Genomic DNA, 21,410 nt, shown 5'->3' with positions numbered 1-21,410 from the left:
AGGTTACTACGTGACCTCCTCATGTGATGCATACGCATACTAAACCTTTGTCTGTCTTCTGCTGCCCTTATGCTGTTTCCTGCTTTAATAATCAGGGCAGTGATGAACGGCTATAGCTAGTTTATGTTACCTCAAGAACTGAGTTTAAAAATAATTTTTTAAAAAAGGTTTTAAGGTACATTAAAAATGTTTGTGCTTTGAAATCCTATGACATCATGAACAAGATACTTTGTTTAATTTTGTGATGTTTTTGTAAACTTTAATATATGAAATATCTGCATGTTAAGTTCCAGACAGGTATTGGATTGGAACGTAGTGATCCATTCTACGTTAATCAAGAAGCAGTTGTATAAATGGGTGCACATTCCTAATATTAATCAAAGCTGTATTCCATGTGCAAGGAACCATGTGGACTTCATTCATCTTCTGTATTAGCACTCATAGGAATGTGGCAGTCATAGTAAACTTAACATTGTTTTGCTTCTTGTGGTTTTGAATGAGTCTTTAATCAGACCAAAATTGATGTGGCTTTATAAATCCAGTTGGGGAAACCATGCTTGGCTCTGTGTGAATTCAAGAAACTATCATAGTATTAAGAAATGTCTGAAACAGTTGCTTCTGCTGTGTTTGTGGACAGCAGTATTTCCTGTCATATGTACTATACGGTTTCAGTTTTCCAGTCTGTTCCCCTAAATGCAGTTGAGATATCTGAATATTGTTATTTAAGGTCTGGTGTCTCTGAGGCATTTTTGACCTGACATCTACGCTTGTTATCATCACCACAAAAAAGTTGCATGAGTAAAATGAAGGCAAGGTTAAGAATATTAAGTTTAACTTGAGAAAATCTAGTAAAACCAAGTAAATTATAGTTTGTAAAAGAAATTGCACTCAATTTAGAAATAAAATGTAGTGGAAGAAATCTTTGATGAAGCAAGTCGTCTTACTCTGTAACTCCTCAGTGCTGGACACAGCAGAAGAGGTGATTACCTCTAAGAGGACCCTGCATAGATGTGTAAGAGACCCATTGCTCAGCTGGGCTGTGCATGTTGCTTTGTAGATTGAGAATGTTTAACTTGATATTGCACAACTCCATTTGTCCTGTCTGAACAAGACCCATTTGTTCTTATAGCTGCCTGGCACTCATGTAAAACTTATTTTTCCCCCAAGAAGAAAGTGATTTAAGTGCTTTTCCTCCCTGATGATCTGTGACTAACAGAGTTTCTTGCCTAACTTCTGTTTCTGAACTCATAGGTGGACTATTCAGCACATAGCCCAGGTGTATGAATATTTGAGTATTCATCTTCTAATGGGCGTAGTCTTACTCGTGCAGTAAGAAGAGCAGTTTGTGTAAGAATGGGTTTGTTTCAGCCACTATGTTACTGCACAGAGGTCTTGCCCTAGTAAGGTTCCCATTCTGTCTGACTGGCTCACATGCAAGATTGGTGCCTGCTTACTAAATTGCAATGGTCCAAAACACTCTTGGAAATCTATTAGCTGTTATGAAAGACAACACTAATGAATTAACCTCTTTCAGAGTCCCCAGCTGGGATCAGGCTGTACTTTTCTTTGGGACAAGACTTGCTTGACTTTGCAGCCAGGGCTCTTTTGAGTGCTCACCGTGCTGGGTTGCAGCAGACAGGCCCGTGCTGCCTGGCTTGGCCACATGCATTGTTGTGTGCCCGGCAGTGTGGGGTGGTATTAGCCCTTCCCTGTTTGGGTTGGCAGGCTTCCTGCTAGGCCTTTTCCCAGTGCCTAGGTCTGCTGGAATCACCCCAGGGCTCAGGTAGATCTTTTAGTTTATTCCTTTCCATCAAATTCCTGTGAGGAGGAACGGAAGTGTTGGCTACTGCCCTGAGGAAGTGTTGGTGTTTCACTGGCAGCAGGATCCCTAGGAACAGAAAGTCTGGGGACACCGCACCTGCCAGCTCCGTATAGCCAGGCCTGGTCTGCGCCAGAAGTTAGGTGGTGTGCTGAAGGCACGATGGCTGTCAATGCCAAAACTTGTTAGAGCTGCTTGGTGGTAGGTCCCAGTGCTGTGTAGATCACTAGGCCATGCATCTCTCCTTTAGCCTTCTGGCTGATAGAGTCAGCAGCATGGGGTTTCTTTCTTCACTAAATGCACATATTTTTTCAACTGACGTCTTAGGATATCCTGTGGAAGACAGTCCATCAAATACCCGCAGGCTGAGGAGATGGTCTCCTCCAGGAGACTCCAGCTGGTGGAATGTGAACCTGGGCAGATGGATTAGCTGTTAGAGGGACAGATAACCTGGGCAAGAGAGGAATGGTGAAAAGTGTATGGTTCAGGCAACTGGCACAATTTCCTGTGGGAAAAAATCTTTCTTCCGGGCAATGCCACAGTTATTATGCAAAGTTAAAAATGGAAATATTTTCATTTTAAAATTGTTTCTCTGTGGTCCATTGAGGAGTCTAGAGTCAGTCACACATTCTTGATTGGCATACGGACTTCTTCTGAGCTCAGGAATAAATGTGCAGAGGCAGGCAGAGCATGGGTTCAGGCCCATCTCAGGTTGTATTTATGTATGTTGAGAAGTAAATGATAAAGCCAGTCAGGATGCTTTTCTGGAATCTGTGAAGCTCTCAGTCAGCAGTCAGATCATTTCAGATTGGCTTTAAATAAAAGTTAGTGAAAGTTATTGTGTGGGAAATCTGTCTGGAGGGGGGGGCGGGGAATCAAGAAAAGCAGAGAAAGAGCAGAACTGAGACAGTTGAAGTGACAGCAGCTGCTGACAGCTACTGTGACTGCTTTGACAGCTAGAGCTGAAGCAGTCTAGAAAGTAAAGCAATGCGCCGGAAACATTGCTGTGGGATCTCTAAAACCAGGATGAATTTCTGAATGGGATCTTGCTGGTGGGCTCCTGTTGGGAGTGTCCTGCAGTCCATGGTCCCAGGAGCAGCTGCCCCTCCTGGGGAGGGTTTCTTATGCACCCTTCTGCTCTCTGGATCTGTTCCATGTCATGTTTAGGAAACTTTGAGCCCTTTCAATAGCTGGATACTTTTCTTGAAAAATATTTTTTGCACCTTATGAGGAGTTAGACTGATGATAGCAACTTGATTACTGTACTTCTGGAGGAGTATATAATTGAACCTTGTTACAGTTGACACAGAAGGAGACTGAAAAGTGAAACCGTGTAGTTACACACAATTGTTTAGCTGTTTTCCCCTGCCAATTGGAGTATCACTTCAGTTTGGGAAGAATCATCTTGTTTACTTCTGCACTATAACAGGACTGGGTTTGCGTGGGCCTTCTTCACAGTCAAGAGAGTGAAAAATTAACTATTATAAAGCCCCAAACCTGTCAGACCAGGCTTAGAAATTTTTTTTTGAGTGAAATCATATCCACACAAGTCTCGCATACAGGTTTGAGAAATCACTCAGGAAGCAAAATGTCCTTCTTTTGGTGTAGCCATCTCTCCTTGAAATTAGTGAAGGCCAGGCTGTTGTGGCGGTCTTCTGCAGAGAGGTGAGAACAGATGAATCTCTGAGCCATTTCCCATTATGTCAGAACTCATGAGAGAGGAGATGGAGCAATATGTCTCAAAGCAGCATTATTATGAGGAGTGTCAGGGCAGCCTAACCCAGGTGGGTGCCTGAGCAGTTAAATTAGGCAGGTGTGGACCTACAAGCAAGAACCTGAGTGTGAAGAGAATGTTGGCGGCTTAACCGTCCCTGTGGAGTCCAGAACAGGATGTCACTCCCTTTGTCCCTCCTGATAAGGCACTTTGCCTCTCCTAAACCAATTAGTTGTTTTGAATTCTGATGTAAATTGGACATAGTGCATGTCGTGTAACAAATGGGATGATTTAGCTGTGTTACTGAATCCTTCGCTGTGTGTGCCAAGAGCTGCAGAAATGATGACTGAGGTCCAGTTGGAAGATGTTCCAGCTTGACATTGCTTTCAAATTAGAACATTTGCAAAGTTCTTCCAGTAAATGTGGAAAAAGGTTAGAAAGACAGCGAGCTGATCTTTCCAGTAAAATCCCATCATCACATGCCACATTATTGCCTGTCATGCTTTCGTATTGCATTATTGTCTGTCATATTATCACCTCACAGCAAAACAGTTGTACAAATCTGGGGGAAACTGGAATTGCTGAGCTGCTATGAAGCTGAAGCAAACTTAGAGACATTGCACTCCTGCCAGAAGTGCTGTGCTGGTTGCTTCTTTGAGCACATTTTGGGTTTTCAGTCAGACCCTTACCAGGAGATCTCTGGATAGTTGTTAGTCAAAGTCAAGAGCTAGGATTAATACAAAATGATGGTGCAGGCAATGTTCAGGGAAACGTATGTTCCTGCCTTTTTCCACACCCCCAGTCTGCCTCTCAGTCTAAAAAGCATATGAGTTTTTGCAAAGTGTAATAGTGGCAAATTTAATAATAGACACTGTAGGGTAATGGCAGCCAGAGCACATGAAATCAAACAGTATCCATATGGGCCTGTCAAAGAAAGGCCAAATACTCCAGCTGTCTGATCCTATTGACAGTCAGCCTGCTGCTTTGTTGCTACACTGGGATACACGGATTTCAGTTATTTTTTAATAATCATTTCATGCTTTATTAAGATCTCCATTCTTCTCTGTGTAGTCTGTCTCACTGCTATACCATCTGCTACAGCTTCTTTTGACAGTCTCTGTCAGCTTGATCGCTTGGTTCTCTAGTCAATGCTGCAGGTTAGTAAAACAGGGAGTAAAATGACCATGAGGCTGCTCTCCCAAATCCTAGTTTAAATACAGAAACTGTGTTGAAGTCAGCAGGGTTAAATCTTTGTGAATTGCAAGCAGTTTATGCATGGTGATGCTGTACTTTGCTAACAGTTGGTCATCAGATGTTTTCATGCACATGATTTTTGATTGAGTGTTAAATGGATTATTTTGGGGGGTCAGGTTTCTTACTTATTTATCAGCCATGCTAATTCTTCTCTATCTAACGTTTCGTTATGCTTACAACTCTAAGCTCTTGCAGTCCCTGAAGAGATAGCAGGGAGCTGAAAGTATCTGCAGTGTTTCTTCTGCTTGTGGCAAGTCAAAGCAAAACTGGAGAAGTTCAGAAAGCATAGGCTGTCGCTGACAGACTCCACGGACCAGAGCTCAGAAGGCCAATCCTATTTTAGACTTGTAATTCTGCGTGCTGCAGATGGTCTGCTACTTTTCTGAGGACATGGTACTGAGCTGGAAGGTGGTAAGATTATAAACAGGTAATGGTCTGTAACTTAGTACTGCTCAGCAATAGCTTTTCAAAGCAGCTGTAATGTGTCTTAGCTGTAAATTTATATTGAAGATATTCCTCTGTCTACAGATACCTGGGGTAAATTCCTCAGCTGAGATGCACAGTTGCAGCTTCTCCGATGTTGAGAGAGATCATCTACGTACTATAGATCTAAGCTCAGATACTTGATGAGAGTGTGGAGATTTTGTGGGTTTCATCCATTTGATCTGAACATGCTCATACACACCCCAGTGGTTGAGCTTTCCTCCAGCGCTGGCAGTATGAATCTCCGTTTGTGTAATTTTAGTAATAAAATAAATAATGCATACACATTGCAATGAACACACCTGGATTCTCACCACGGACTAGTTCTTTGGACTTAAGTGCCCAGAGATGCTGGGGAGCTGTAAGTCTGCACAGCCCATGAATCCCGTGCTGTTCCCTCATGCGGTGCTTGCACTCAGAGGTTCATTCCCATTGCTTCCTCTTTGATTGCAGCAAAAGCAGAATTCCCCAGCAACCCTCCTCTGCTTGCTTCTTCCTTGCCCAGTTGTATTTTATCTTAATTTTTGCAAGGGCTTGTGTGCACCAAATGTACGTGTGCTGGATGAATTGGGCTATATCTACAACAGAAGTCATGGGCAGAGGGTAAAAAAGGTAGTTCAAGGATGTGTAGGTGCCGTCAGGGGGATTACGTGTGGGAAGGAGTAGGTGTTGCACCTTGTGTCTGTGGGTACAGTAGCACTACAAAAAGTTGAGGGGTTAGGTGCCACAAGCATCAGCGGTTCTTACAGACTGCTCACTTGGGTGTTTCCCCTTGTCTGTTATTCAGTCCTGATTCTGCCTATCTGGGCCTCTTTTTCTGCCCATTTATTGCCACTATTTCCAACTCCTTGCCTCTGGAGTTATGTGCTGCTTTTCCCCAAGTCTCTCTTCAGATGACAGCTGAAGCTTTCATCTCCCAGTTCATTAGAATGTAAAATACATTAATTGCCCTATATTTTGTGCACATGCTCTAGTGTGTGGGAAATACACGGTGTTTTATTTGTGAGTTGCTAACTGTCTGTCTCAGTCATACAGCTCACGGGCCTGGGCTTTCTATGTAGCCAGCAGGCAAAGCAGTAGGCTCGTAGCTTGGGCACTCAGCATCACCGTCTGGAGACAGCAGCTCCTCTGTGAGCATTGGCTCCTTATTCAGCACCCAGCTTAACACAAGTTGGTGAGCCCTTTCCCTTATTGTCTACCTGCTCTTTGATTCTTCTCACCTCCTGGCAGTGCAAAAGGCAGGAGTTATAATCAGCACTCAGTGAATCACTTCATTCCTCTGATAATTATTCCTCCCATCTAGAAAGAAATGATGCGTTTCCCTGCTTTCTGCCATTTATAGAGAAGTGTCTGCCTGCATTTTTTTTTCCCCTCAGCCTTATTTTCGCTCCTTTCTCAGCATGAGACAGGCTTGCTGAGTCTGCTTCCCATTTGCCACGTGTGAGAGGCTGAGCAGAGGAACATTGTGTGCTGCCTCGGGACACAGTGGGGCTGACTTGCAGAGCATCACAGAGTGAGGAATTGCAACTGCTGGAGGAAAGTCGTCGATGCTTAAGCTGAAGGCACTGCATTCCTCAGGATTTTTCTAAAGATCGCTGGTTATTTTATCTTTTTTTTCTTTTCTCTTTCCCCTGTGGACCGATCATTAAATTGCATGTGAGATCTTCAGAAGATAAATGTCGTGTAGATAAATGCCCTGTGTTAACTCAACAGTTCGGTACGTAGAATTCAAGAGAGTGGGAAACTTGAAAAAAATGCTTATAAAGGGAACAGATTTGGAGGCAGGGATGATGATTAGAGACAGTAGTTAACAAAGACTTGCTATTCCATGTGACCGTATGCATTCTGGAGATTTGATTCAGCTTCCTTTGAAGTCAGTGCTGGTCTGCTGTTGCCTTGTGCGGCAGTTGGATCAGCTTCATTAAGACAAGCCTGGCCTCTATACTGCGTAATGCTTCTCCTTTTGGCTTCCAATAGAGACATCCATATGGAAGGAACAAGGATGTTCCTTGCTCTTTCATTCTAAATGTGTTTTGCTTTTGCAGCAAATCCAAACGAATGCAAATGCTTGTGAACATTCTCTGCCTGGGTCTAGGGACTAGAGGAGTGATGGTGTTGAGGAGAAACGCAGAGATCAAAGCTGCAGACCTCTGAGCCAGCCCAGCTATGGGAACTTTCCTCATTTTTGTGCTGCAGCAGTAGCGGCCACCACTGCAGCTCTTCCTCAGAGCCTCCCACTGGTCTGGGACCCACACCTGCTGGTGGCTACTACTTCCCATGTCTTTCTGCCATGGCAGGGAGTCACTGTGCAGTCAGATGGGGTTAAATGCTGCTCTAAGGCAGTTTACTTGACATCTTGGGTTTCCTGTCACTTGTACAGAAACCAGACTGTCTGGGCTGCCTAATGCTCTTTTTGTGTATCTGGTCTTCTGTGTCTCATCTACCAGGAAGAACCTATATACTAAAAAATATTGGTTGTCTAAGGTTTGAAAATTGCTGAAGACCTAGATGAGTAAATTATGTCTTCTAGTTCACTGGGCAAACTAAATACTTGGTTCAAATGGCAAATCAGCAAAACCAGGTTGTTTCAGATTGAACAGACTATTTCATTATCGGAGATTTGGTATGGAATGTTATTCCTTAGAAAGAAAGAATAGGTGAGGCATATTTGGTCTCAAGGCATCATTTCAAAATGAAAAAAACCTACCACGACCCTGAAATAATTTGATTTTTAAGCAAATGAGAAAAATAAAGGAAATAGGTGGCCTTAAACAGCAAACCAGTCATCTGAAGAAGCTCTCACAGCTCTAGGGAAAGGGTTAAAATCCCTGTGGTGTCTCCAGTGACCTCCACTTTACACTGAAGAGGAATTTGGCCCAAGCTTTCTTTTGGTAGAAAATGAGTCAGAAAAGCAGCCTCGGCTCATGGTTCCTTGCTCCTCCCTCTTCTCTCATCCAAGACTTCGCTAGGCCTGTTTCTATACTTAATATTTTAGGTCAACATTAGCAATGTTGAGTTTAACTGGGTTCAGGCTGTTTTACATTGTGTCTTGGAAAGAGAATTACTCTAAAAGTTATAAATGCTTTACATTTTAAAAAAGGTTTCTTTTCAACTGATGGGCCTGTTCCTTCTGTGGAGTTTGGATACTGTGCAGACTAATGCAATAGCATGTTTTCGTAAGGAAGCATATGTTTAAGCACTGTCTCATGTAGCTGGGCATTTTGAAATCTGTTAATCCATTCTAAGCTTGACCTATACTTGACTTGGGCTTACAAGAAATTTTATTATGCTAGTACAGTCCAATTAGCTTTGAGTAAGTAACTGCATTTTGCAAAGTTGGCTATTTATTGTTATGGTTATCATATCTGGAGCTCTAGAGTTTACAAGTAACAGAATCAGTGTGCAATATCTATTTATTTTTCTTCCTACAGAGTGAACCAATCAATTCCATAGTCCTCCCAGGACATTTGTAGCTTTAAATTTTTTTAGGAATATTTGTTGCTTAAGATTTATCCTGTTCATTGCATTCATCAAAAGCACTTTCTTCTAAGGACTCATGCACCTGAAGGTGTTCTTTCCATTGACTGTGATGAGAGTGCTGCCTCTAGAATCAGATTCCCTCTGGGTAGAATAATAAGCTGTGATTGCCAATTCAGACATCCTTAACGAGCAGCAGTTATTCAGGCATCTAATTAAAATAAAGCTAAAACATTCACTCTTGTGCTTACATTTGACTAGAAATCTTATTATGATGCGCTACTGAAGCAAAACTGTATTTTTACTTGTATTGTGAATAAGTGAACTTGCTAAGCAAAAGCTCTTATGGCTATAATTGATGAATCAAGCAGTCTCACACTTCCAGGCTTACCAATAAAGTAGAAAGCACAAACTGCTGTTGTTGTACAATAAGGAAATGTAACATTCTGTCTAGAATAAAAAAAGGATAGTCAAATGAGCAGGGTATTAATAGATGCCTTTCTCTCACTGAAAACACCTATGCTTCAGCTCCCATCTCTGTAAAAGTGGTGAATATTTTTTTGTAAAAGTGTGAGCAATAAACCACGCTATATCTTTCTGTCCTCATTTGATGCAGTAGGCAGGAAAGCCTGAATTTCTTGTATTTAATAGCTTGTATTGCAATATATGTTGTACTAATCCCATGAGTTTTAAAGTCATCTTTAGATATAAAACCAAAAGCAAGTTGGTTCAAAAGCTTTGAACTTCCTGTGTGTTTCGAGTTTCTGCAAATTCAAGTCTTCAGTTTGAGTAGATCACTTTTTTGGGGATGATTTTCTGTGTAAGATGGTTGGGAAACTGGAATGACCCTGTGTTTGAAAAACCTGAAGTTCTAAACCAGTTCCTTATTATGAACCGTCTGGAGAAATGGATACAAAATGTTCATTTTACTGGTTGTACTCATTCATTTTTGTGTTTCTTAGTTCATTAAGAGGTTTAGTGAGTTCAGGAGTTTTGAGAAGAGGATGGTGGATTATTCTACTGTTCCTTAGGCTGCCAAAGGATATTGGATCTCATTTAAATCTGGACTATAAATTTTGGTTCTGGTTTTCAAATGCTAAAAATTCCAAGTTTGCAGTCTGCTTTTTGATGTATTTTTCATTTGTCACATTTAGCGTTTAACTGTTCAAGTCTCTATATATTACTGGATGAGTTTCCTTCTGGGAGATATTAATTTTGCATAAATTGAAGTGAACAGCTGCTTAATTAAAAGGCATAATGTGTTTTAAAGAACATTTTGAGGGTGCAGTATGGTTGAGGCAGAAATTCTTCCTTCATCTTTTACATTTCCAACTTCTCTCTTGGCACTGCTGAGCCAAAGTTTTTATTCTTTTTTTTTTTTTTTTTCCCTCAGGGGAAGAGAAAAATGAAGGTAGCATGAAATAAAAGTTGTCTTATTGTGTGTAAGGGTGGTATGTTGAGAAGAGTTATTTATTGCTATTCATTTTACCTTGCAAGGGGCTGCTATAGATTTATAAAATCTACTGATACACTTTAAAGTAGTTATGCGCCTTAGCTTTTATATATCAATAAATTTTCCACAGCTGCAGATGCTCAGAAGCACGTCTTGTGAAATCTTTGCATTTTATTTAAAAAAAAAAAAAAAGGCAGTAAAAAAAAACACCAAAGAAACTTGTGGACCTCATAGCCAAGTTCTCCTCCAAATACTTCCAGCTGCAGCTAGAGGGATGAGTCATGCTGAAAGCCGAGGAGCTTTTCTAAAAGCCTTTCACTTGGTTCACATGATTTTTATTTTTTTTTAACTTTACATTCCTGTCTGTTTTTCTTTTCTTAAAAAAAAAAACAAACCCCACAAAAAAAAACCAAACCATGAAGGCGAGTCACCCAAGGAAAACCCGTATGAGGATGTGGAGCTGAAAGGCCGTCACGCGGGCCGAAAATCCCACCAGCTCTCCGAGAATTCCCTGGATTCTTTGCACAGGATGTGGACGCCGCAGGACAGGAAATACACATCACCTCCCCAGGTAATGGCACGGCAGTGCCCGGCGCTCTGGGCTTGAAGCTTATTTAAAACTTTGGCAAGAAAATCAGCCATGGCATAGGAGGAAGGCCAGCCTTAGTGAATGAGAAAGGTTATCAGGAAGACTAGTGTGATCAAACGCAGCAACCGTTGCAGGCAATGCTCTTGGCAGCTGTAGCTCAGCTTCCCAGTGCTGCGCTGCTGAAGCTGATGCCTCTTTGTGCCGGCTACGGCTTGATACATTTAAGCAGCTTCCTTCAGCTGGTTGGTTGTGAGCTGAATCTGGCCCTAAATTATTTGTGTGGCTGCACCTCTTTGTGAATTGCCTCTGCATTCACTGCTGGGCTTTTTAGTAGGGAGAGGAGGGAAAAAGTCTTGCCCACGTATTGTGACGCAAGGCCTATTGTGACTTTGCTCATTTGAAGTACATAGCGTAGTGTGTTTTATAGTAACATGGAGAATGCCAAGTATGCCCCCCCAATAAATAAATGAATAATAAAATAATCAGAAAAACCTGAGTGTCTGCATTTAACAAGGCTGTGTAAGTTGTGTTTACAGCATAAAGTAAAAGACCAGGAACCCTGCAGACTTTCCATTTTGTGGTGAATTTTCCAAAGCAGCAGTCTGTTTTTTGTGAATGCTGTGAAATGCCAGGTGCTTTGTTGTTTATGGGATCATTGTGTTCATAAGGAAAAATGTAAATTCCATCACATACTTAATTTTGAGATTCAAAATGCCTTTGAAAGGAACTTCAGTTTGCACTGAATCAACAGAAAATTTGCAGTTGAACAAAAGGTTACAACAATTTACATTTTTGCCTTGTAAAGAGACCTAGAACAAAACTGAATGTATTTTCTTTCACTTATTTTGTGTGCGTGTGAGCATTGCAGTCCAGGAGACAAAAAAAGTATTACCAGGATTCTTAGTATGCACCTAGCACATCATTTGTAAAACAGGAGACTTTTCAGCAAAGCTACTGAAAAGGGAGCAAGTGGAAAGTAGTAATCAGGCAGAGTAAGGAGAAAGAAACTGCAGCCATAAAGATAATCTCGTAGTGAGTGACATACTATGCATAACAATTATTTTTGTCTCTGTGTGTGTGAACAGGAATTGTGTAGCATCTAGAAGATACAACAGGGTATACTACTAGGGTAGGAACCATATATAGGTCCATAGTAAGATACTGTCCACTGTGCGCTGTTTTACACAGGGTGACCAAAGGATATACAGATTAAAATGACTTCTGTAAAGTTGCTCAGTAAACAAGTACTCTCTGGTATCTTTGCAACAGGGCTGTATCTTTATTGTGGTAACTTCTTACTGAAATTCTGCCAGGATTTTCCTGCCAGGAGTCAGTCCTGCCATAATTGCACTGTCATTGTGCTGATATTTAAAGCAAAGAGACACTAACAGCAGGCCAACTATGGGTCTGGGTAATTCTTCAATGACCAGAAATAGAAAAGTCTCAATTTCCTGAAGAATGGCAGCTTTGGCAATGATTTATCACCCAGTTTTTCCATCATAGCAACATAGCTGGATTAGCAACATGACTTTTGAGTCATGGATGCTGATAAACAAGATGGAAGAGATCAGAAGGTCAGCAGGCTTTCAACAGTCGTCTTGAAAAAGAATTCCTTTCATTAAAGTATAGACTGCTGCAGATTTTCCTGGCATGCTAACCTGTGGTAAGCAGAGACCTCAGAAACACTGGCTTGTGGTCATTTTGAATCCCGCTGTATCTTCTCCTTTCCCATTTGTTATTTTCAGTTCTTTAAGTCATCAGGTATAAAAAAAATGCTTTATTGATGACATTGTATTTGTGATGCAAAGCCCACAACACGTACAGAAACACTTATGTTTAATCCCAGATATGATGGCACTGTAATAAGCACTCCAAGTAGAACAAATAGGACGTTGATTACTGAAGGTTTATAGCTCATAATACTGCTAATAGAATATTAGTAAATGCCAACTGACAGCTGTTTGACGTAATAGTACTTGTTTCTAGATGTGCTGGTTAAGCTTCTTGCAGTGTTTGTGTTTGGGAAGAGGAGGCAGGGACCCAGCCTCGCCAGCCTGCCAATTAACTTTCCTGAGAGCTGGGCAGAGCTGCTCAAAGGACTGCTCTTAAAGAGGCCCATTTTTTTTTTAAAGATAGCTGTTACTTGGTGCTTAATCCTGTCAGGGAGATTTTTCCCTTTCCTCTGTAATAAGAGTTTGGAGTTTGAAAGGGAGTTTTTGGGGGAATGCAAGACAAAGCTGTTACTGTGCCTCTGCACACTGGCGGATCTTAAAGCATCTTAACACCATGGAAGTACAGCAAGCTTGATTATCTACTTTCTTTCTCTAGGATAAAATAGCGACTTTGATGTAATTGCTCCTGATTTTCACTACTGCACATGAAAGAGATGGATCAGGCCATTGGGTCAGTGTTCTGATATCAGCCGAGCCTTTAAGTTAGGTTTGAAGGCCTGTAATGTTGATGTGATGTGGGTGCATGGAAATGCACCACAGCAAAAAAGTAGTATTGTTTTCTTTGAACTTTAAAGTCTTAGATACTGACCCCTGTCCCTTCTTTTTGACCTTGAACCTTCTCTTTGCACATATCCAGCAGAGCAGTGGCTTACCTGGCGTGGTGTCCTTGTGTAGCCACCACCCGCTCACAAAGAACTGCTTCTGCACTAAGTGTTGCTGAGGAGGTGAAGAGCTCAAGCTGTTCTTGTTCCTGCAGCTACCTTCGAAGCCCAGCAGCCAGTCGCTGCGCGTCGGGAACTGGTCAGAAAGGAAGAGCCACCGCTTACCACGGCTGCCCAAGCGGCACAGCCACGATGACATGCTGCTTCTGGCTCAGCTTGGCATTCCCTCCTCCCCTTCCAGCCTCAATGAGGACAGCCTGAGTACCACAAGTGAGCTTCTGTCTACACGGCGGGCAAGGAGAATCCCAAAGGTACTGGCAGGGTGATTAAACTTATGCTGAGGATAGGTCACCTGTCTGCAAGAGCTTGCAAATTTCTGTCCAGCCTTTAGCCATCACTGAAAGCTGTTTTTTTGGAGTTAAAGGAAAATTGAAATCAAAACAGAAACAGTAACTCTCAGGAGCCAAGGTGTACTCCTTTTTTACATAGAGCTGTACTGTGAAAATCCCTTCCCTACAAGTGGGTAACTCTGCCCTAGGTCCAAGAGTAGCAAACATCTGATTGCCATCTTTGCACAGAGTTGATTTTAAGCCAATTCTTTTTTTCCACACTTTGCTTTAAGCTCTGTTGGCCAGAGCATTGTTGTGTACCTCACTTTATGATTTTGAATGAGTGATGGCCAAGGAATTATTATTTATAACATGCAGCAGCATCTGAAGTGGTTTTTTTCCCCATCATTTGTTTACTGGTCTCAGGAAAATAACTTTGTTGGCCTAATACAGTTCACTTCATTTACTCACAACCTATCCCATCCTGAGGACCCTGATGTCTGATGTGTTTGAAGTAAAAATTAATTTTCCATTTTTCACGGAGTTTCTAATTCAAAATGGGATGTGAAAAAAACCCAAGCCCCCAAACAACAACATAAAAACCCAGCAAACCTTTTCTAGTACAATAGCAACAGAGACGGGGAGAATAGCCAATATATTTATTTTTGGCTTGTGAACAAAGTTGATTTTTACTGTATATTTAGCTCTGTTCTTATTAGAAAGCATATTTTAAAGTATATGACTGTAAATACTGTGAGTAGAGGGAGATTTTTATGTTCCTGTCAATTAGTCTGAAATTCTGTTTAAGCAGGAAACAAACAAAAATAAGGAAATTACTCCTACATCCTTAATTTACTATATTTTTACTTTCTTGGAATATACTGTTTTACTGCACAAATGAGCATACGTCTGTGAAGAAAGTTAAGAGTGACTTAGAGAGTAACTTACTACTTGGTTTTGAGTAAAACTTGGAAAGTTTGGCTGTTAGTTTTGTATCCAGCTTTCTTTTTTTATTATTATTTTTATTTTTTATTTAAGGAACAGACCTATTCCTTGTGTGAAATTATGTTTTCAGCATATGAATATTCATAGTTTTATCATAAATCTTGTGATAATTTCTATTTTTGATCACTGTAGCCCCTAGAATCATGTATTTTAGAGAATCTCAGGGGTTTTTTGAGAAAATGTTAGTTATTAGAGGGAAGACATCAAACCTGAGAAACTCCTGTTCGGTACCACCCCCAGCTTTGTGAAGGAATATCCGAATGCTTTAAACATCTGGGCTTTTCTTACCACAGTGCAGGTATTTTACCCCCATTGAAGTAGCTCAAGCAGAAGAACTGCCAAGTAGCGCAGCACAGGGAGTGAAAAATCCCAGCAAGGCCCCTCACTCCTGGTTCCTGATGCCTTGTGTAGTGCCCACATGCAGGAGTTCCTCTGCCAGCACACGTGGGAGCCAGGCAGGGTTTCATCCTGCTGGTTCTGCTGTGGTGCTGTGCAGGTTCCCAGCAGGCAGAGCCAGCAGCACGGCCACAAGCTGAGAAATTCTAGCTGAGCCTTACTGGTGGGTTGTACGTGGCTCAGTCAGCATGTAGAGGCAAAATCCCTGATACTGCTTCACACGGGAAAACAAGTGAGGATTTTAATACTTAAAACTGTTCGTTCTGGGCCAGACCTGCTTCCTCTGTTGGAGGGGTCTCATGAGTTTTTGTTCCAGTCTGTGCTCTGTTACTGACTTTCTACCCTGTCTATGGTGAATTAGTTTCACTGAGTTTATTTCTCTCTGCAAGCTGAGATCAAACAGCTTCTGCAAAATGTAGCATGGTTCTAGGAGTATAGCTGCTATGGAATGATACTATTCCTGACCCATAAAACATTATGAAGATTAATTGCTACATATTTATGGCACTACAGAAGTTATAATATTCGGTTTAATTACGAATTCTTAGTAATCCCAGATTCTTGTTGAAGGCACTAAACCCAAGTTCCCATTAATATATTCCATCTTCTCAGATATTTTTGGATAGGCAGTTGTCATCTGCATTAGCCCTTCTGAGGGAAGTCAGAAAGATGATTACCAGGAGTTAAAATTCTGGCTAGTGCTGGTTAAAGCCAGCTAAACCCAGCGCTAGTAGCTAACTTCAAAATACTCTTGTAGATAAGAGTAAGATTGGAGACAGTAGATAGAGCACCTGTGAAGTAACATAAGTACAGCATGAGTTGGAAGGGGGGGGGCAGGAGGTGTCTGTATGGGCCTGATCCTCAGTATGGTACAATACACCTTCAAAGCAGCTGGGTTGCTCTGTACCTGAAAAGGCTTTAAGAAGTTAGGACCATCTCTTCAGAGAGGTGCCAACACATGTTACTCTTATCTTCAAAATAAAATATGTTCTTAAGGTTCATGAGCGTTTGGCGAAGTTGGATATGGCTAATGGATCGCTTACTAAGAATGCAAATGAAGAGAGAAACAATAGCATAGAGAGGAATGAGGGTGGTAGAGGATAACAACTACCTTTGAATCCTCAGGCTCATTGTGCTTTTATTGCTAATGTCTGTGAGATTTTTGAAAATGAGATTTAGGTTTCTGAGTTATTTTTTAAAAAATATATCCGTAGGTAAAGGAATGAGTAAGTCAAACAAATGGGATTCAAAATAAGAGATAAGTAATGCATTTTGAAATAGTAAAGGCTTTGCAGGGTTTGGCTGGCCTATCATCCATGGTCAAATTCTTTGTTTTGATAGATTAATTAAAAGCCTCCTGACAGAAAAGTGTTTGGTCTTACTGATTTCTCATTTTCTTGTTTTGCAGCTTGTCCAAAGAATCAATTCCATCTACAGTGCAAAAAGAGGGAAAAAACGACTGAAGAAACTTTCTATGTCCAATATTGAGACAGCATCCCTACGAGGTATGACACAAGCATCAGGGTTCAGTGAATCCATTTGAATGTTACAGGATTAACAGGTTCCCTTCTTTCCTCCACACCTACCCTGGGCTCAACTTTATTTAGAACTTTCTTCTGTGAACAATGATACCTTTCTGTCTGCAAGAGGAGAAAACGGGGATGAGCTAAAAATAAATGGGATTCTCAGTGTTGTCCATCGTATTAATCCCATGATCAGCTGGACTTATCCAGCTTCTTCTTTAGTTCATATTTCAAGTAATTTGCATCTGTATGTTTTGTCCAAAACTCAGTTTTGACCTTGTAATTCATTCATGCTTTTTCGTGGCTTGTGAATGTAACTCAGACTGCACTTCAGACTGCTTCTGAAAAAGCAGGGGCCAAAGAGAAATTCAGGCCATGTCTGCAGTAGGGAGTACAATAGAGCTTTAATGTGAGTACGCCTCAGAAATAGGTCTTGTCATAAGGTTACTTTTGCATGTTATTCTCACTTGGTTTGATGAGTTCTGGTGGTTGAGAATGTTGCCCAGACAGGGAAAGCTTATAAGCCTTACTTTAACTTCTCAAGTGCTCTATAACTTTTTTGCAAAAAACCCTGAAGTCTGAAAAATAAGTGGAAGGGTTAAAATCCATTTTCCAAATGGCACGTTCACTTCTGTAGCTTAACATAGATGAGGGTTTAGTGCAACCACTTGCTGTAGTGGAGAATGAATTTTGCAGTTTCATCAAAACAAAGCTCTTATTCTCAAGCAAAATTGAAACTTTTTCCAAGGAAAACACAGTCTAAGGAGTCATTCAAACTTTTTATTTCAAGTTATTTTAAAACTGAGGGAAAAGCATGCATGGATCGCAAGGCTCGGTGTGAGACATGATTTCTCCCAGTTTCACCACAGTAAACCAAGTTTATGTTTACTTTGGTTTTGCATTAACTGATCCCTCCTCTATCTCCTCTGCAGATGAGAACAGCGAGAGTGAGAGTGACTCAGATGACAGGTTTAAAGGTAAGGGATTAGCCTTCAATAACTTCTAGTCAGCCACCATCACAGACCTTATTAACATACATTCTCCTGCTACTATGTGTTGTTCCTGTCCATGGCCTGTATTTTCCTTCCTGAACTATGCTAACTCCATTACTGCAGAGCTCACAAAGTTTCCAACACAGGAGCCTGAATGTGGAAAGCAAGGACAAAATGAGCTGTGAGGATCTAACAAGGATTTGGCAACTGTGTCATATAATGAAGAACAGGACCTTTGATAGACTTGCTTTGTCAGCCACTTCACAGATGCTGATGTTTTCCAGACTGACTACTGGGTGCAAACTTAGAGGGATGAGATTGGATAAATATTCTCTCTTCTTTATTCATACACTGCTTTAAGTGTTTACTGCTGTTTGCTGTTGGAGGTAAGGTTCTGGGTCTGGTCCAGTGTAGCAGTCCTTCTAGTCTTTTATAGGTCTGCAGTCTCCAAATTCTAGGAATTCCTTTATCAGTGCACAGCACCTGCACAAACTCTGCTTGAGCCAGGCCAGTAAATTAGTCCCTCATTTTCAAGAGTCCTCATACACAGAGAGAACTATAAAAAAGTTGAAGGCAGCAACAACAGATTTTTTTACTAAAAACCCATCATGATGTTAGCAAGTGAGGGGAAAAACCCCAAGACTGTGGAGCTGTGGTTATAAGATAAAGGGCAAGCACTCATGTCTGTCCACTGCAGAGGTCACCTGTTCATGCAGGAAAACTTGCTGGAAAAGATTATCTTAGGGAAAAGGTTTTTTCCAGATAGATGGTGGTAAGACCACCCAAAAAAGGCTCTGCAACATAGTACAGTGATCTGTGGAAAAAGACTCATAGGCAGGTACCAGCCCAAAACTGCTTTCAGTTCTGTTTCTCTTTTGTGTCAAAAAATGCAGGGCTTGCTTTTGGTCATAGCCCAGGAAAGGAGACAGATGGGGCCTGGCCTCTCTCTTGTTACTGGGAGGATATTCTGATTTCACTGGAAACTGGGAAGCTTTCTCCCCCCCTTTGTTGTGGAATGGATGATCTTGATTCTGATGGCTCCCTAAGCAACTGCTCCTGCCTGACCTTATGTTTATGTTGATGTTCTCAGGGCACCCTCAGCCAAAGATCCAATTGTGATGTGTAGCACAGCCGGATTCACTGGGTCCGCATTTGCTGGGGTGGGATGGGCTCTTTGTTTTCACCTTTTGCAAATATAAAGCACTGTCTGGCGGTGTGGGGCTATCTCAAAGCAGGACAAGGTAGGTTATTTCTTGGGATTTAGCTTCCCTAGTTGTGCAGTCACACCAAGACCCAAGTACTTTATCAAAATTATTTTTAATTTGTGTGTTGTTGAACCATTTTAATGACAGCTGGCCATCAAGGGGTTTCCCTTTCTTTCTGTCAATTAATTATTGCTGTGATTGAGTGCTTGTGTTGCCTTATTTTCCTACCACAAGGGACAGTCTGCCTTTTGCAAACTGAGCAGTGTCAGTGAATACAGCCTTAAGAGATTGACATGTGCTGCTAATAATTCATTTACCATTGCACAGAGGTGTCCTGGTGTGAAGAGGTGGGGAAGAGCACGCAGAAAGCTGTTTTTTCTTAGTTGTTTTCACTTATTGGTCTACAGAACTGGTAATGATGTTACTGACTAGTCTGCCATACACATCTAGCAACAAGTCACTGGATCAAGGAATACCTTTGAATCGGGACTGGAGGTGACCATGAATCTAAGATTGCCTGTCAATCAAATTGGCGCAAGCAAAGCAATTCCACAGAAGGCAATTCACACCTCTTTCCTTTCCTTCCCCCTTCCCTGGAGATCGTTCCATGGCTTGTATGGGCTATGCCTGTGCTGTGGAGGAGAAAATAGACCTTTAGCTGTTCTTAGCATAAAGCTGTGTTACATAGGACAGGTCACAGAACTGTTCTTCACCTACATAAACCAGGTCCAAGTCAGGCCTGAGATGTGTCACCCTGGAGGCCGTCATGCATTTACACACCCACACAAGGGCTTATAATCTAGTCTTATGTGTGAAGGAAAAGCAGACCTTTGGCAGGGTAACAATTATGAGCTGCAAATTATTTCAGTGACTTAGTGTTGCATCACTTCAGTACTTGGAGAGAGTTTTGATTTATGGATGCAATTAGTGAGGGAGGCTAGAGTATGAAAGTTTGCTTTTGAAAGAAGAACATGCTTGGAATGATATACCAGCTAATTGAAAGCCCTTTGTGAATGACTATGGCTTACACATGTGCATTAGAGTCCCAGGTAATGATCTGGTGGTATTTTTTTTTCTTTTCTTTTTTTAAATGCTAGCTCATACCCAGCGTCTAGTACACATCCAGTCAATGCTGAAGAGAGCTCCAAGTTATCGCACCCTGGAGCTGGAGCTGATTGAATGGCAGGAACGGGAGTTATTTGAGTATTTTGTGGTAGTGTCACTGAAAAAGAAGCCGTCTAAAAACACTTACCTCCCAGAAGTGACATATCAGTTTCCCAAGGTAAAAGAAAAATTCTTACGTGCGGTTCATTCTAAGATCAGTAAAGTGAATAAGTGGGAAAATTAATTGAAATCTATTTTTAAATGTAGTTAATTCAACTTTTGTAATTGTTCCAAAGTGATCTATTACAAAGGGAAGGGCATAGAGAAGATGACTGAAAGCTTTGCCTATTTCAAAATATGTGTTTTCCAGTTCTGGAGTGTGGCCTGATGGTAGGTGCTTTAAAGACTGTGTTTAAATTTGGTTTCTGATTATTTCACTATTTACTCATTTTGGCTATATTAAGATTTGTTCCAAAACCCACTGAAGTCAATGGAAGGGCTTTTGCTGATCTATGGCATTTCTCTTGTGTTCTTGCAGCAGAAAGGAATTTGAATTAGAACTATATTTTAAGTGGCCATTGTGCAACAAGGGAGTTTTGGGCAATTTTTTACAAAATTGAAAAAAACCCAGAAGTGATTATTTCTATTGTACTAGCATCTGTAAGCCTGTCCTGGGGTCATGCCTCACTCTGCCAAGCACAAATAAAGAACAAGCTGATGGGCCCTTGCTCTTTAGAGCTCATTAGTAACCCCTCTCCCGAGGGGTGCTGTGAAGCTGGCGCTAACAGTAACTGGCTGAACCTCCGTTTTCTCCCCCACAGCTAGAAAGACCAACCAAGCAAATGCGCGAAGCAGAGGAGCGTCTCAAGGCTATCCCTCAGTTCTGCTTTCCTGATGCCAAGGACTGGCTCCCCGTCTCTGAATACAACAGGTAAACCCTCCAGCGCTGCTCTGCTGCACAGTGCTGCTGGAGCGCATCTGGAACAGCCACAGCCTTGCCAATGCCCAATTAAGGAAGTAGCAGCTTGAGTCTTGGCCACTTCAGGCTCAAGCAGCTGTAGTTAATTTTTAATTTTTTTTTAAGTTCTTCCCTGTTTTGCCTGTCTCACAGGCCTGTGTGGCTGAGGGGAAGAGGTCTGAAGGTTTCTCTCAGTGCTAAACCCAGAAGCATAAATGGAAGTATTTAAAATAAATCTTAAAAAGGACAGGGCTCTGCCCACCACCTGCCCTAGTCATTTACCCCAGAATGCTTGTCAGAATTGCAAGACACCTCTTCATTTGGCTCAAAGCAGTACTGTTCTGGGAACTTTTTTGGAGCTGAGTTCTGTGCCAGCAGAGGAGCCCTGTCTTCCTTCCCTCAGAGATGAATGGCTACAGAAGGGCAAGGGAAGGGAGAGCCAGGCTTGCATTTTCTTTTTCATTCAAAAGAAACCTCCAAAAAGTTATCTTTTTT

The 21,410-nt window shown here is 41.5% G+C and overlaps 1 protein-coding gene across 7 annotated transcripts in view; it reads left to right on the top strand.

The window, feature by feature from the left end:
• Positions 1–21,410, top strand: part of DENND2B (DENN domain containing 2B) — a 176,669-nt gene that overhangs the window by 114,197 nt on the left and 41,062 nt on the right. For all 7 annotated transcript variants that reach the window (XM_037402018.1, XM_037402019.1, XM_037402023.1 and 4 more), the window contains 6 exons: positions 10,623–10,771; positions 13,499–13,714; positions 16,542–16,638; positions 17,589–17,633; positions 19,951–20,135; positions 20,779–20,888. In XM_037402018.1, coding sequence (XP_037257915.1) covers positions 10,623–10,771; positions 13,499–13,714; positions 16,542–16,638; positions 17,589–17,633; positions 19,951–20,135; positions 20,779–20,888 — 802 coding nt within the window. The remainder of the gene's footprint in view (positions 1–10,622; positions 10,772–13,498; positions 13,715–16,541; positions 16,639–17,588; positions 17,634–19,950; positions 20,136–20,778; positions 20,889–21,410) is intronic.

The sequence above is a fragment of the Falco rusticolus genome, chromosome 10 (assembly GCF_015220075.1).
Source record: "Falco rusticolus isolate bFalRus1 chromosome 10, bFalRus1.pri, whole genome shotgun sequence".
NCBI classification, from domain to species: domain Eukaryota; kingdom Metazoa; phylum Chordata; class Aves; order Falconiformes; family Falconidae; genus Falco; species Falco rusticolus.
Note: the sequence above shows the minus strand (reverse complement) of the source record. Positions and strands in the feature narration are given on the sequence as shown.